The following is a 13,819-nucleotide window of genomic DNA, read 5'->3' on the forward strand; positions in this document are numbered from 1 at the left end:
TGAGCTTTGGAAGAAGGCTGTAGAATTTTGTGATGAGAGGAAATCCAACAAACAGGACCTTTCTGGCCTGAACGCATTTCCAGATGTGCTGCTGATTTCAAGCTGTGAGGACAGAAGGCTTCTGATTGAAGAAAATATGAACCTGAAATATGCAATCGTTTTCCGTATAGGACAAATCACTTTACATTCACACCGAAAACATGCAAATGTTCATTAGAATTACTTCATTTGTTTCAGATAACTCAACAACAACAACAACAACAACTATTAAGAGCTTGTGTGTTAACATAAGTACAGTGTTTAAGTTCAGCTGGACACAATTATTTGATAAACAATAATGGACAATTGGCTATAGATTTTTTACATTCAATCAAAAACATTCAGAGTAGAGTAGAGTACAAGAGAGGTGTGTGTGTGTGTGTCTGTGAGTTTAGCTGTGAAGGGTTATGTTGCAATATTCTGTGCAATAAGCTATTGTTCTTGCAGTCTGACTCACTCACAAGGTGTGAAAGCCCAGCCCAAACATTCTCGAACAAATATCCTAATATATGCCTTTAAATATTCTGCATTACCAACAAGCACCTTCAGCACTGATGCAAAAGATCTGTGATGATAACAGCTGTTGTTGTTATTATTATTATTATTATTATTATTATTATTATTATTTACCTTCCAGGCCAACAGCAGCACGTTCATAATAGCCAGCAGAGGGCATGGACCATTCTCATTCTGGGTGATGATAGGTGTGTTCTCCTCCTTCCACCCGATCCACTTGATGTGGTAGATGGACTGACGTGCACCACCTCGCTCCCTGCAGGTCTGAGTTTTGCCCCCTTCTGCCCCATGTTGGCCCTGAGGGACCACTGCCAGTCCCTTCTCCTGATCCTCCAAACCTTCACTGACAGGCTCAGAGCTGGGGCAGGAGGAGTTTAGATTAGAGAAGGACTCGAGGGAGTCCAGGCTGGGCAGACCCTGAGACAGGGTGCCTTCATTAGACTCGGACTTGGCCTTGGCAGCATTGCTGTCAGCACACATACTACTCGCCTCCTGGACCTCCTGGACCGTGAGATCCGCGCGCGCGCTTGTAGTCCCTATAGAGGGCTCCTCTCTGCTCGGCTTGTTTACTAATTTGGAGTTTGGAGCGTCATTACTTCCGGTCGCAGGCTCACGCGCACCGTGACCCAGCCCGTTACCCGCTTCTTCTCCAGACTGCACGAGCTTTCCGCCTGCTTCCATCATTTCACAAACATCCGCTCTGTCTGCGCGAGACGCGGCGTTAGCGCTAGCGTTAGCATTAGCACTTGGAGGAGTAGTAGTAGTACTAGTAGTGGCGCTTGTTGTGCAACTCGGACCCAAACTGCTGACCGACAGCTCAGCGTTCGCGCTGTCAGCTTTCGTCTCTCCTGCCGTAGCGTCTCCGTGCAGGCTCGCATTTCTCTCCATCTCGACGGCTCGTCGACCGCAACCCCGTTTCTGAACTAAAAACACAGCTCCGGTCTCAGCAGCGCCGTCGACGCCATGACGACGTCTCTGCCTCTTACGTCACCGCTTTGGCGACTCCTAATAATCCACTCTGGTCGTGTTCCCATTGGCTCGTCCCTTCCTGTACACTCGTACACTAGTTTATGCGCACTAGATAGGAAGAACACTATTATAAACGGTTCAAGCTGACGTCACCATTGTTTTCATTTAAACAGCGGGCTGTTCAGGTTTATAAACAAGAGTTATATCGAACATTAGTGCTGTTACTACGCTTAACATCGTGTATAAATGTCATATGATGTTTGGAAAGCTTACAGAAATAGGTGAAGAGCACTCTAAGCATTTATAAACATATTCAGGTGACTTCTTAACGGTATGACGTTAATAAAATTGTGCGCGCGGAATGGAATGCATCGTGTGAGCGCGCAGGGAGCTAATAGCGTTAATAAAGAGCACGAGCAGACAAAAGAACCTCCAATCTGCAGCCCTACCCGACTAACACCGCGCATGCGCGACAACAAGTATAAGAGGAATAATAATAATACAACTACTACTACTAATAAATATTATTATGACTTATGACATGATGATGATAATAATAATAATCCATCCATTTTCTATACCACTTATCCTACTGTGTCACAGGGAACCTGGAGCCTAGGGCACAAGGCAGGGTACACCCTAAACAGGGTGCGAATTTATCGCAGGGCACAATCACATACACATTCACACACCCATTCATACACTACGGACACTTTGGACATTCCTATCAGTCTACCATGCATGTCTTTGGAGTACCTGGAGGAAACCCCCGCAGCACGGGGAGAACATGCAAACTGCGCACACACAGGGTAGCGGCGGGAATCGAACCCTCAACACTGGAGCTGTTAGGCGAACCTGCTAACTACTAAGCCACCGTGCGCCCCTTGATGATGATGATAATAATCTTAGCTTAGTGGTTAGCATGTTTGCCTCGCACCCCCGAGGTTGGGGGCTCGAATCTCACCTCCACCCTGTGTGTGCGGAGTTTGCATGTTCTCCCCTGCTTCGGAGGCTTCCTCCGGGTACTACGGTTTCCTCCCCAGTCCAAAGTCATGTGCTGTAGGCTGATTGGTATATCCAAATTGTGTGTATGAATGGGTGTGTGAGTGTGTGTGTGACTGTGCCCTGTGATTGGTTGGCACCCTGTTCAGGGTGTCCCCTGCCTTGTGCCCCAAGGCCCCTGGGATAGGCTCCATGTTCCCCGCGACCCTGTGTAGCATAAGCGGTACAGAAAATGGATGGATGATAATAATAATAACAATAAGAAGAAGAAGAAGAAAGCCCTTTCCCCCTTCTTATTTTCTTCTCGTCACTTTTTACCTGGTTATTCATTTCTTTATTACACATGTATTACACATCTACGTCACTGGGTGAATCAGGAGTTATAAAATGCAGGATTAGTCTGATCATTTAAATCGTGATTCATGATTTAATTTTATACCTTATGTAACCCAAATTAAGCCTGACCACACCTGCAGACTATGACTAGTTTTGAGAAACACTGCCCCATCCCACACACCACACAGTCTGTGTCTGTATATCAGTCTCTGTCTGTATACCAGTCTCTGTGTGTATACTAGTCTCTGTCTGTACATCAGTCTCTGTCTGTACATCAGTCTCTGTGTGTATACCAGTCTGTGTGTGTATACCAGTCTCTGTCTATACATCAGTCTCTGTCTGTATATCAGTCTCTGTCTGTATACCAGTCTCTGTGTGTATTCCAGTCTCTGTCTGTACATCAGACTCTGTCTGTATATCAGTCTCTGTCTGTATACCAGTCTCTGTCTGTACATCAGTCTCTGTGTGTATACTAGTCTCTGTCTGTATACCAGTCTCTGTCTGTACATCAGTCTCTGTCTGTATACCAGTCTCTGTGTGTATACCAGTCTCTGTCTGTACATCAGTCTCTGTGTGTATACCAGTCTCTGTGTGTATACTAGTCTCTGTCTATACATCAGAATCTGTCTGTATACCAGTCTCTGTGTGTATACTAGTCTCTGTCTGTACATCAGTCTCTGTGTGTATATCAGTCTCTGTCTGTATACCAGTCTGTGTGTGTATACCAGTCTCTGTCTATACATCAGTCTCTGTCTGTACATCAGTCTCTGTGTGTATACCAGTCTCTGTCTGTACATCAGTCTCTGTGTGTATACTAGTCTCTGTCTGTACATCAGTCTCTGTGTGTATACCAGTCTCTGTGTGTATACTAGTCTCTGTCTATACATCAGAATCTGTCTGTATACCAGTCTCTGTGTGTATACTAGTCTCTGTCTGTACATCAGTCTCTGTGTGTATATCAGTCTCTGTCTGTATACCAGTCTGTGTGTATACCAGTCTCTGTCTATACATCAGTCTCTGTCTGTACATCAGTCTCTGTGTGTATACCAGTCTCTGTCTGTACATCAATCTCTGTCTGTATACCAGTCTCTGTGTGTATACCAGTCTCTGTCTGTATATCAGTCTATGTCTGTATACCAGTCTCTGTATATCAGTCTCTGTCTGTATACCAGTCACTGTCTGCACAGTTTTTCTGTAAATCAATCATGGAGCCCTATGATTGTCTATTTTTTCGTTAAACCTTATTTTGAATTCACAAGCCAAATAAGTCAACTCATCCAACTTCTTGCTTTAGTTACAGTTTATTTAAATTTTAAGACTAAACTCTAAAACCCTGTGATAAGTATAATAGGTTTGTGTTTTGTATTGATCTAAACGATGTTTTCTTTATTTTTTATCTGAAGAATCTAAATATGAAGAGATTGCTATGGTTTTTTTTTTTGTTTTTTTTGTTTTTTTTTTAAATTAACGGTTAAAATGTGAACACACTTTGTGCAATACTTACTTTGACCACATGATGGCAACGTTAGTATGAAATACTGTCAGGTCACTACTATCATTTGTTATTTACGTTTTATTAAATGAGAAGAAGTTTATTTGATTTGGTTAATTTAACACCATTGGAAGAAACAGGTTCCGTGGATGTAAAGGTAAGTTCTTTGTGGTGTGATTGTAAAGATTTCAACATACACTATTGCCTATGTATACATACACAGTACTGTGCAAATGGCACATGCAAATAAATGCGGTAAAGTAAAAATTAGAATGTGTAGAATGTGCAATAACTAGTAATAAACAAACAAAAAAAAACCCCTTAATTTATGGTGTTATGAACCTTTGCAGGTTTTTTCCTTCTAAAATACACCTAACCCTAACACCTAGGGTTCCACCCTAATATCTTCTCTTGACAGCATCTGCCCCTAACCTCCAGATCTGCTCGCACATCACCCTCTAGCCCTTGGCTCTTAGAAGCTGTGCGTAACAAGTGGGCCAAACTAAGAGCATCTGAAAGGAAATAGCATAAATCTAACAATCCAACTGACCTAACCAATTACCAGACACTTCTCTTTTTCCAATAGCATCTCCATTGCTAAAGCCACATACTACCAAGAGAAGAATGGCAGTTCTCCTAACACCCGCACTCTCTTCAAAGCCTTTTCTTCTCTTCTCTGTCCTTCTTCTCCCCCTTCCCCTACCTCTCTCACTGCAGATGACTTTGCCATTTTCTTTTCAACAAGGTTACATCAATCAGCAACCAGTTCTCAACCCCAGACATGCATAGACTGGCTCCTCCTCCATGTAACTCCCAACTGACTTCCTTCTCTCCTCTCTCAGAGACTGATGTCTCTAAAATCCTCCTCTCTAGCCGTCCCACAACCTGTCCTGTTGACCCTATCCCTTCTCACCTTCTTCAGTCCATCTCTCCCACACTATTACCTGCACTCACAAACATCTTTAACGCGTCCCTCTCCACTAGTACATACCCTACCTCATTTAAGTCATTTAAACCATCACTTAACCCTGCTGGAGTTGACAACGACAGACCTGCTTCCCTCCTCCCTTTTCTTTCCAAAACTCTTGAAAGAGCCATTTTTAACCAACTCTCTAATTTTCTCACACAGAACAGAACCTCCTGGACACCAAGCAGACTGGTTTCAAGATCAATCCCTCCACGGAGACTGCTCTGCTTTCCGTCACTGAAGCCTTACGACTAGCAAGAGCAACCTCTAGATCATCTGTCCTCATCCTACTCGACCTCTCTGCTGCTTTCGACACTGTGAACCATCAGATCCTCCTTTCAACTTTCTCTAGAATGGGCATCACCGGAATGGTTCAGCACTGGGTGGAATCCTATCTCTCAGACAGATCCTTCAAGGTATCATGTAGGGGAGGTATTTCTGAAACTCAGCAACTCACAACTGGCGTTCCACAGGGGTCAGTTCTGGGTCCACTGCTCTTTTCTATCTACACTACATCTCTGGGGCAGGTGATTGAGTCCCATGGCTTCTCATATCATTGCTATGCTGATGACACCCAGCCTGACGATCCCTCCGTCTCTGCACGTATCTCTGCTTGCCTGTCGGACATCCAGTCTGGATGAGGGAACACCACCTTAAGCTCAACCTGGCAAAATCTGAGCTTCTCATCATCCCAGCCTGTCCCTCAATCAACCACAACCTCACTGTACAGCTCGGCTCAACCACACTCAAGCCAACCAGGACGGCCAGGAACCTTGGGGTGATTCTCGATGACAGCTTGACCTTTACAGAACACAGCTCAACAACTGCACGGTCCTGTAGGTTCATCCTGTACAACATCAAGAAAATCAGACCCTACCTCACCGAAAAGGCTACACAGATACTAGTCCAGGCTCTTGTTATCTCAAAACTGGACTACTGCAACTAACTACTCTCGGGCCTCCCAGTCAGCTCCATCAAACCCCTTCAAATGATTCAGAATGCAGCAGCACGCCTCGTCTTCAACCAGCCCAAGAGCACCCATGTCACACCCTCTTCATCTCCCTCCACTGGCTTCCTGTAGCTGCCCGCATCAAATTCAAGGCCTTGATGCTCACCTACAAGACCTTGTCTGGAACAGCACCCTCCTACCTCAACTATCTCTTGAAGGCTTACGTTCCCTCACGCAATCTGCGATCAATCAATGACCGACGCTTAGTAGTACCTACTCAGCGTGGCTCAAGGTCCCTTTCAAGAACCTTCAAACTAACTGTTCCTCAGTGGTGGAATGAACTTCCAACCTCAATCCGGACCGCAGAATCTCTCACCATCTTCAAAAAACAGCTAAAGACCCACCTCTTCCGTGAACACCTAATCAACCCATAAATTTTTTTTAAAAAAGGCACTTACACCTCTACTCTGTGCACTTTGCTTCTTCTGGAACTCAACTAACGGATCTTGTATGGTAGCACTACTTGTATTGTTCTCCGCTTGATATATCGCTTTGCTTGTATTTTCTCATTTGTAAGTCGCTTTGGATAAAAGCGTCTGCTAAATGAATAAATGTAAATGTAAATGTAAAATACAATTTGTGCAGTTTTATAAGGAAATTAGCTGTTAAGTTTTACTGAGCATCTTGTAGGACCAGCCACAGTTCTTCTGGAGACTTTGACTTAATTTATGGTGTGAATAAAGTTTTTTTTAAAAAAACATGCAAATATAATAAACCCCGAGTGGCAAAACAAACAAGTATAAATGACTCAGTATTCCTTTCATGTTTTCTGTATATTTAAAATCTCGTTATTCTGTAGGGGGCGGGGCTTGTGGCACTTCCTGACTCTGGCGTCACGCCGTTTGGAATCGGTGACGTCTATGGCAAGCGGAATTAGCGTATGAAACATTGGATTGACTATCCATAATTGTAGTTTAGATAGTTATAGTTGTATTTCGACGAGTCATAATTATATTTTGACTAGTCAGAAGGATAATTAGAGATATCTTTAGTTATAATTTGACTAGTAAGAAATCTGATTCGAGATATCTGTAAATACATGTTGACTAGTCAAAATTCTTTTAAAGATATATTTAATGACGTCAGTTGACGCGTCATACATAGACAACGGTAATTAGAGATATCTCTCATTCAATTTTGACTCGTCAAAATTATATTTTCAGATATCCGAGTTGAGTTTTGTGCTAGTAAAATTTGCTTTGTGATGAAGTGAGCGTGATGTGTAAACCATGGCGGCTGCTGTTATTAACCTTTTGGCCTCTTGGAGTCGCTGTTTCGCTGATATTTCAAAGGCGCATACGAATATACAAGCGTGATACAAAACGTGGACTGTAAACATACAAAAAAAATGTATGGATTGATGAACTTGACGTGTGTGACACTTTTCAATGGCTTTTTCTATATTAAAAGAATTTGTAGATTGGTATTTCTTCAAGCTTTATTCTACCCTGATATAATAACATTATTATGTAGGCCCACAGTTTGTTGCACAGTCATTCTTTTCTCAGATTAATAGGCAGATTTAATTCGGCATATAGGTTTTAATTTGTCTTAACTTTGTCCGAACTGCACTAATTGACTGGTTAGAAAAGGAAAGCCGTGGCTTAGCAACTGGGTGATTTGAGTACACAATTTAGATATTTATAAAGTAATTTCGACTAGTCAGAATGTTATTTCAAGATATGTCTGTGAAATTTGTCCTAGTCAGAATGACATTTGCAGATCTCTATAAATAAAGACTGCCATAGTCAGAGATCCAATTGATATATCTATAATTACATTATAAATGTCTTTAAACAATATTTGACTAGTAATAGATGAAATTCAAGATATCTTTAATTAAGTTCGGACTAGACATAAATCAAATTCAAGACATCTGTATTTTGACCAGTTATATGTTAGTTTCAGATATCTAAAATGTATTTTTGGATATCTTTAATGATGAGGAATTTAAAATATCTTAAGTTTGAATCATGACTAGTCAAAAACCAAATAGAGAAATCTCAAAATACATTGTGTACTAGTGAAAATTCAATTACATTTCTCTTTAATTAGAATTGTATATATATATATATATATGTATTACAAAATGAATAATAGATATCTTTGATTACAATTTCTACTAGTTAAAACTCATTTGTAGATATCAGAAAATGTTTTCCAAATAATGTTTTCCAATGTAAGTCAGTGGAAGTATATGACTAGTCAAAATAACATTGTAGATATCTTCAGTGTATATCATGACTAGTCATAATTATGTTGTAGATATCTTTAATGCCAATTCTGACATGTCAAAATTGCACAACAGATATCTGGGACTGGAATTTTGACTAGTCAAAACTAAATTATGACTAATAATGGAACCAGGGGCATTTTATTTTTTATTTTATTAATTAATACATGAAGATGTAAAACAGTTACATAAGCATTGCAAGGAAATTACTTACAGTTACATGAAAAACAACAACAACAATATGTAAATAGAACATAAAACATTTAACAGCAGATTGACATTTCAGGGACACAGAAACTACAGTTGTAAACATCCATAAACCATAAACATACACATTTTAAAGCAGATTGACATTTCAGGGACACAGAAACTACAGTTGTAAACATACATAATCATACACATTTTACAACAGATCGACATTTCAGGGACACAGAAACTACAGTTGTAAACATACATAAACATACACATTTTACAGCCCAGGAAAAGCATCTAAATACATGGACTTTCTTTCAAAAATTTCTTCAGGATATTTAAGGAATCTTTTTTTTGGTAATTATTTATAAAAAATTAAGAGATTTAAAAAAGTAAGTTGAATTCCATTTGGTGGGGAAGGATGGAATACCATTTGCAAAATTGTTGTTTTAGAGCTTGGGGAATTAAATGCTAAATGCCTTGCCATATGACGTCACGCCGCAGAGGAGCAGCAGCCGCGCCGACGTAAACACGGGCTTCTGTGCCTTTAAGATTTTATAGGTATCGAAACTGAAAACACACACACGCACACACACACACATAAGCCTTTCGCGGTGTCAATGTTCGCGCGATGAATTTATTCGACATGGTTTTGTTTAAATTCTTGGTGCTGTTTTACTGCATGAGTGATTCACTAGGTGAGTTGTGTTTTTATTACTATTATTATTATTATTATATTATTATTATTATTACATGGCTGTTACACAGAAAGTGTTTGGAGCTTGTTGTTAATCGGCTTGTGGAGCTGCTATGGGAGGGGTGACGGAGTAATAGTGCTCGGAAGTGCGATATTCCACATATAAGATACTCTAAATCTCCGGTAGAAGTAGAAGGCTTATTGTGGGTTTAAACATTTGGTGTAGTTTTTTTTTGCTTTGTGTTGAACTTAAAGCCTGAAGCCTGATTGACTAAACAGTTCTGGTACAAAGTCAGGAAGAAGCCATTATCACGTTAGTAACTGTCAACCCAAACCCGGCTAGTTGCCTAGCTAGCTAACTTCGACTAACGTGATAGAGACGTGAAGGTTTTCCCAAACAGTGCAGTGTCACTTAAAACCAGGTATCCATCTAATAACAGCAATAATTACAGAGAAGAAAAAGTAACCTGAGCACCAGATAGAAAGCTGTATGAGGACAAAATGCAGATATTTTATCTACGCCAGGTGCAGTGAGTGGAGCAGGTTTCAGGGTGGGACTTGTTTGTTTGTTTGTTTGTTTGTTTGTTTCCATAGAAGTTGTAGTTTAGTACACAGTAGTTTAGATATGTTTATAAACTCCTCATCCTCTTTGTACAGTTTTACTGCGGCAGGAAGGACAAGCCCAGGCTTGAAGAAAGAAAAGAAAGAAATCTGCTGCAGTTGATGGCACTTCTTCGCTCTATTCATAAACTTTCCTTTGTGATTATTTCCTCCGTCACACCCTGAGTTTACACACTGTATTACAGGATCTTTCTCAGTCCCTCACAGCTCTCCTGTATCTGAAATCATCTGCACTTAACCCGGCTTTACACGGTGCAGTTTTGTTTTCGCCGAACGTCTCATATCATAAAGGTCGTGAGTTGAGGTCTTAAGCCAGATTTAGACTGTGTGACTTCAGTTTTTGTATTTATTACATTGTTATATAGTATGAGACGATTGCACTAAAACCTCGGCTGGACTCTATCGGATGCGTTCTTCATATCCGATTATGGATTACGATGAAGATCCTCTAACGAGAGACCAGTGATTAAAGAAAAAGATGACTTCCCGTAAGGGGCACGGTGGCTTTGTGGTTAGCATATATCTTGGGTTGGGGTTCGAATCCTGTATGTTCTCCCCATACTTCAGGGGTTTCTTCCAGGTATTCTGATTTCCTCCGCAAGATCCAAAGACGTGCATTTTAGGCGGCTTGGCATTTCCAAATTGTCCGTAGTGTGTGTGCGATTGTGCACCCCGTCCAGGGGGTCCCCCGCCTTGTGCCCTGAGTTCCCTGGGACAGGCTTCAGGCTTCCTGTGACCCTGTGTCGGATAAGCCGTACTGAATGGACTACTTCCTGCTTAAGTTATCATTTAACGTGATCCGGGCTTGTGCAGAAAAAGTGGTGATCAGAAACGTTTAGCAGTAAGTTAGCTGCCAGTGACTCAACTCACGACCAAAGAACCGTTCTACAATTTTGTCTGTGATGAAAAAAATCAGGTGTAGATTTTCAGACAAAGACAGCTGCAAAGAAAGTTCTGGCAGTGTTCAGATCGTTTGATTAAAATCTGAGTGCTTCTACCGACGCTAATCTTAAAGCCACTAGTAAGTGGACGGCACAGGATTACGCAAAAATCCACACGACAATAGTGTCACTGATAAAAATAATGTAACCAAAACATTCTAATGGACTGAAAACTATCTTTATTACCTGAAGCTTACCCTCTGTATCCGCGGCTCCATTTTCTGCACGAGCCCGGCTTACGCTGATTGATGATGCAAGCAGAATGTAGTCATTTTTTTTACTTGTTGTTAGAGGAGCTTCATTGAATAATCCAACACAGAGAACACATTAGCACAGAGTCTGTTCATAAATTCAGCCAAGATTTTGAGATTGGCATCATCTCGTAAAACGTGAGAAGTGAGTGACTAGTGACGAGTCTGTCTAAAACCGCCTATAATAGAATATGTTCATAATTGATTGCGTCTTTGTCACACACACTTTGGATAAAGGGTTAAATGACAGTACGAGAAGAGTGTGTGTCAGAAACATTGCAATGAAAGTGCAGTCTGGAGGATGGAGAGTAAAGAACAACAGGATCGTGGTTCAGGTTATGAGAACAGTGCAGTATAACATGTATACCATGCTGTGAGCACGTGGATGGGCAAAATGCCTGGGCTCAGTAGCAGCTTGTGCATGGTGAGGACAGCTCATGTACAGTCACGGAACAGGAATCAGGAAGTGGAAGAAATTGAGTCACAGGCAACTCATGCCAGAATTCATAGTGTGGCACAATTCAGTTCCCTTCAGATGTGTGAGGAGACACTTTGGTGTACTTGCGCTCCATCTGCCCAGTTTTCATTTGCCCATCTCACCATTTGGCTTGTGCCGGGATTACCGATGAGTGTAAGGGCCAAATTACCTACTGTAATTTTCTTTAGTGAGTAATGGATCTCCAAACTGAGAGAAGCACCTGTTAAATTGCCTCTGAAATCAAAATAGGTGTTCCAGAGCTTTTTGGACTTAGACCTTAGTGTTATGGACACCGGTATAACAGTATCGGGAGAAAAAAATGACAAAAAAAAATTGCTTATCACGACTCATACCCATACTGATTATATCCAGACGTATATGTCCTGCTCCTAGGGACTGATCTTGCTCTACAGTAGGTGCTCAATAGCAGCAAACATGGCTGATCTTCTGTTTCCTGTTCATATTCCCTTTTCCAACCATGCCTTGCTGGAGAATAACTGGTTTGTAAATCAGTCAAGCATTTCAAGACACCATTACTCTGACTTCCTGTTTCAAAGGAAATACGTCAACATACGGAATCAAATCAGGGCTCTCAAGAGTTTTCATGCAAAACTTTAAATAGGCGTGCATTGATCATTTGTTCGGCTGTATGTCATATTATTCAGCACGCATAATATTTTATACAGGATCACAATATTAACTCCATTAAAATGTTTCAATTAATCTAAACTTAGAATATAGCGTAGTCCGTTAGATCTGATGAGGCTGTATCCTGAATGCATAGCTGCTGAAGTTCATTTGCCCCTCAGTGAGACTAAGCAACATGGTAATATCATTATACTGATGATCGTGATGAAAGTTTAGGGAATTATAGTGAGTTAAGACACTATTAGACAAGTAAAATCTTGTGATGTGTCACGTCTCGAGACGTAACGCAGTTAAGGACGGATGCAAGTGCAGTAGAAACAGTTTTATTAAAGAGATAGAGAAGAAGGTAAATCCAAAAACGTAATCCAAAACGTAATCCACAAACAGGCAAGGGTCAGGCGATCGGCAAACAGGCATACACGGGGCAAAGCCGGAATCAAGGTCGCGGTCACGGAATACAGGGTCGATATACAAAACAAGAAACATGAACTATAGCGAGGAACTGGGGAGCGGAGAAACCAGCGTGGACTAAATTAACTAATCTAACATGGAACATGGCATGGACAATAACTAAGACTATGACTGTGAATAACTATCGTTATTTAAACTAATCTAAACGAATCTAACCTACTATATCTATACTATACTAATATTCCGCACCGTGTGCTGGGAGGCGTGCGGTATATATACAAACATCATCAGCGCGTTTAATTGCTGACGGCTGACACCAGTCTAGACACACGCTAAATAACAGCCAATGACAGAACAGGATGGAGACAAAACAGTGACATAACAAACGCACGTGTTCAATGTACACCATGTCACGATTGTCAATAAACAAAAAGCAGGTGCTCGCGCACCTTGCTCGTGCACGCGCACTCACATGCTCTCCAGCGCTCTGCTTAAAGGGGAAACCGTGACATGATGTTACTGCTGCTCACACTGCTACACCGCACGGATGAGAGTAAAAACCTTAAAGTCAGGGTTATACTTGGGGTGTGACTTGACATGTGTTCATGTACGCGCCAGTCTGCCTTAGATACCATATTGTGCAGCAGCATGGAAACGTTCTGTCACTTTCTCTATAGGACGTCATCGTGATTGTTGTCATGAACTAGCGTAAAGGATAACATTTAAAGATCCATAAGACTTGCGGTCCTTGCAGAAGCCTACATTAGAGATTTTTTTTTCAAAATTCAAACGCTTCCTGTTAGGGTAAATAGTCAATAACGGTCTAGAGTAGTGTGTAAGTATGCAACGACACAGCTCTAGATTGTTCAATCTGTTGTACGTCATCATGCTTTCGCTGTTTTTGCCAGTATTGCACCATGCACAATTCATTTTTTCAGGCATGCACAAGAGTGGATTGTGACGCTGCTCACATTAAACCGTGTCTGATTAAATTTCCGGACTTGTCAGAAATTTGTC

The 13,819-nt window shown here is 41.2% G+C and overlaps 2 protein-coding genes across 2 annotated transcripts in view; one reads left to right on the plus strand and one right to left on the minus strand.

Moving 5' to 3' along the window:
- The window catches only part of mindy2 (MINDY lysine 48 deubiquitinase 2), a 36,314-nt gene extending 34,667 nt beyond the window's left edge, over positions 1-1,647 (minus strand). The window contains exon 1 of the mRNA XM_053616667.1: positions 670-1,647. Coding sequence (XP_053472642.1) covers positions 670-1,443 — 774 coding nt within the window. The 5' untranslated portion in view covers positions 1,444-1,647. The remainder of the gene's footprint in view (positions 1-669) is intronic.
- Positions 1,648-9,274: 7,627 nt separating this feature from the next.
- adam10a (ADAM metallopeptidase domain 10a) overlaps positions 9,275-13,819 on the plus strand; it is a 115,362-nt gene continuing 110,817 nt past the window's right edge. Inside the window, exon 1 of the mRNA XM_053617239.1 lies at positions 9,275-9,453. Coding sequence (XP_053473214.1) covers positions 9,387-9,453 — 67 coding nt within the window. The 5' untranslated portion in view covers positions 9,275-9,386. The remainder of the gene's footprint in view (positions 9,454-13,819) is intronic.

This window comes from Ictalurus furcatus, chromosome 27, assembly GCF_023375685.1.
Source record: "Ictalurus furcatus strain D&B chromosome 27, Billie_1.0, whole genome shotgun sequence".
NCBI classification, from domain to species: Eukaryota; Metazoa; Chordata; class Actinopteri; order Siluriformes; family Ictaluridae; genus Ictalurus; species Ictalurus furcatus.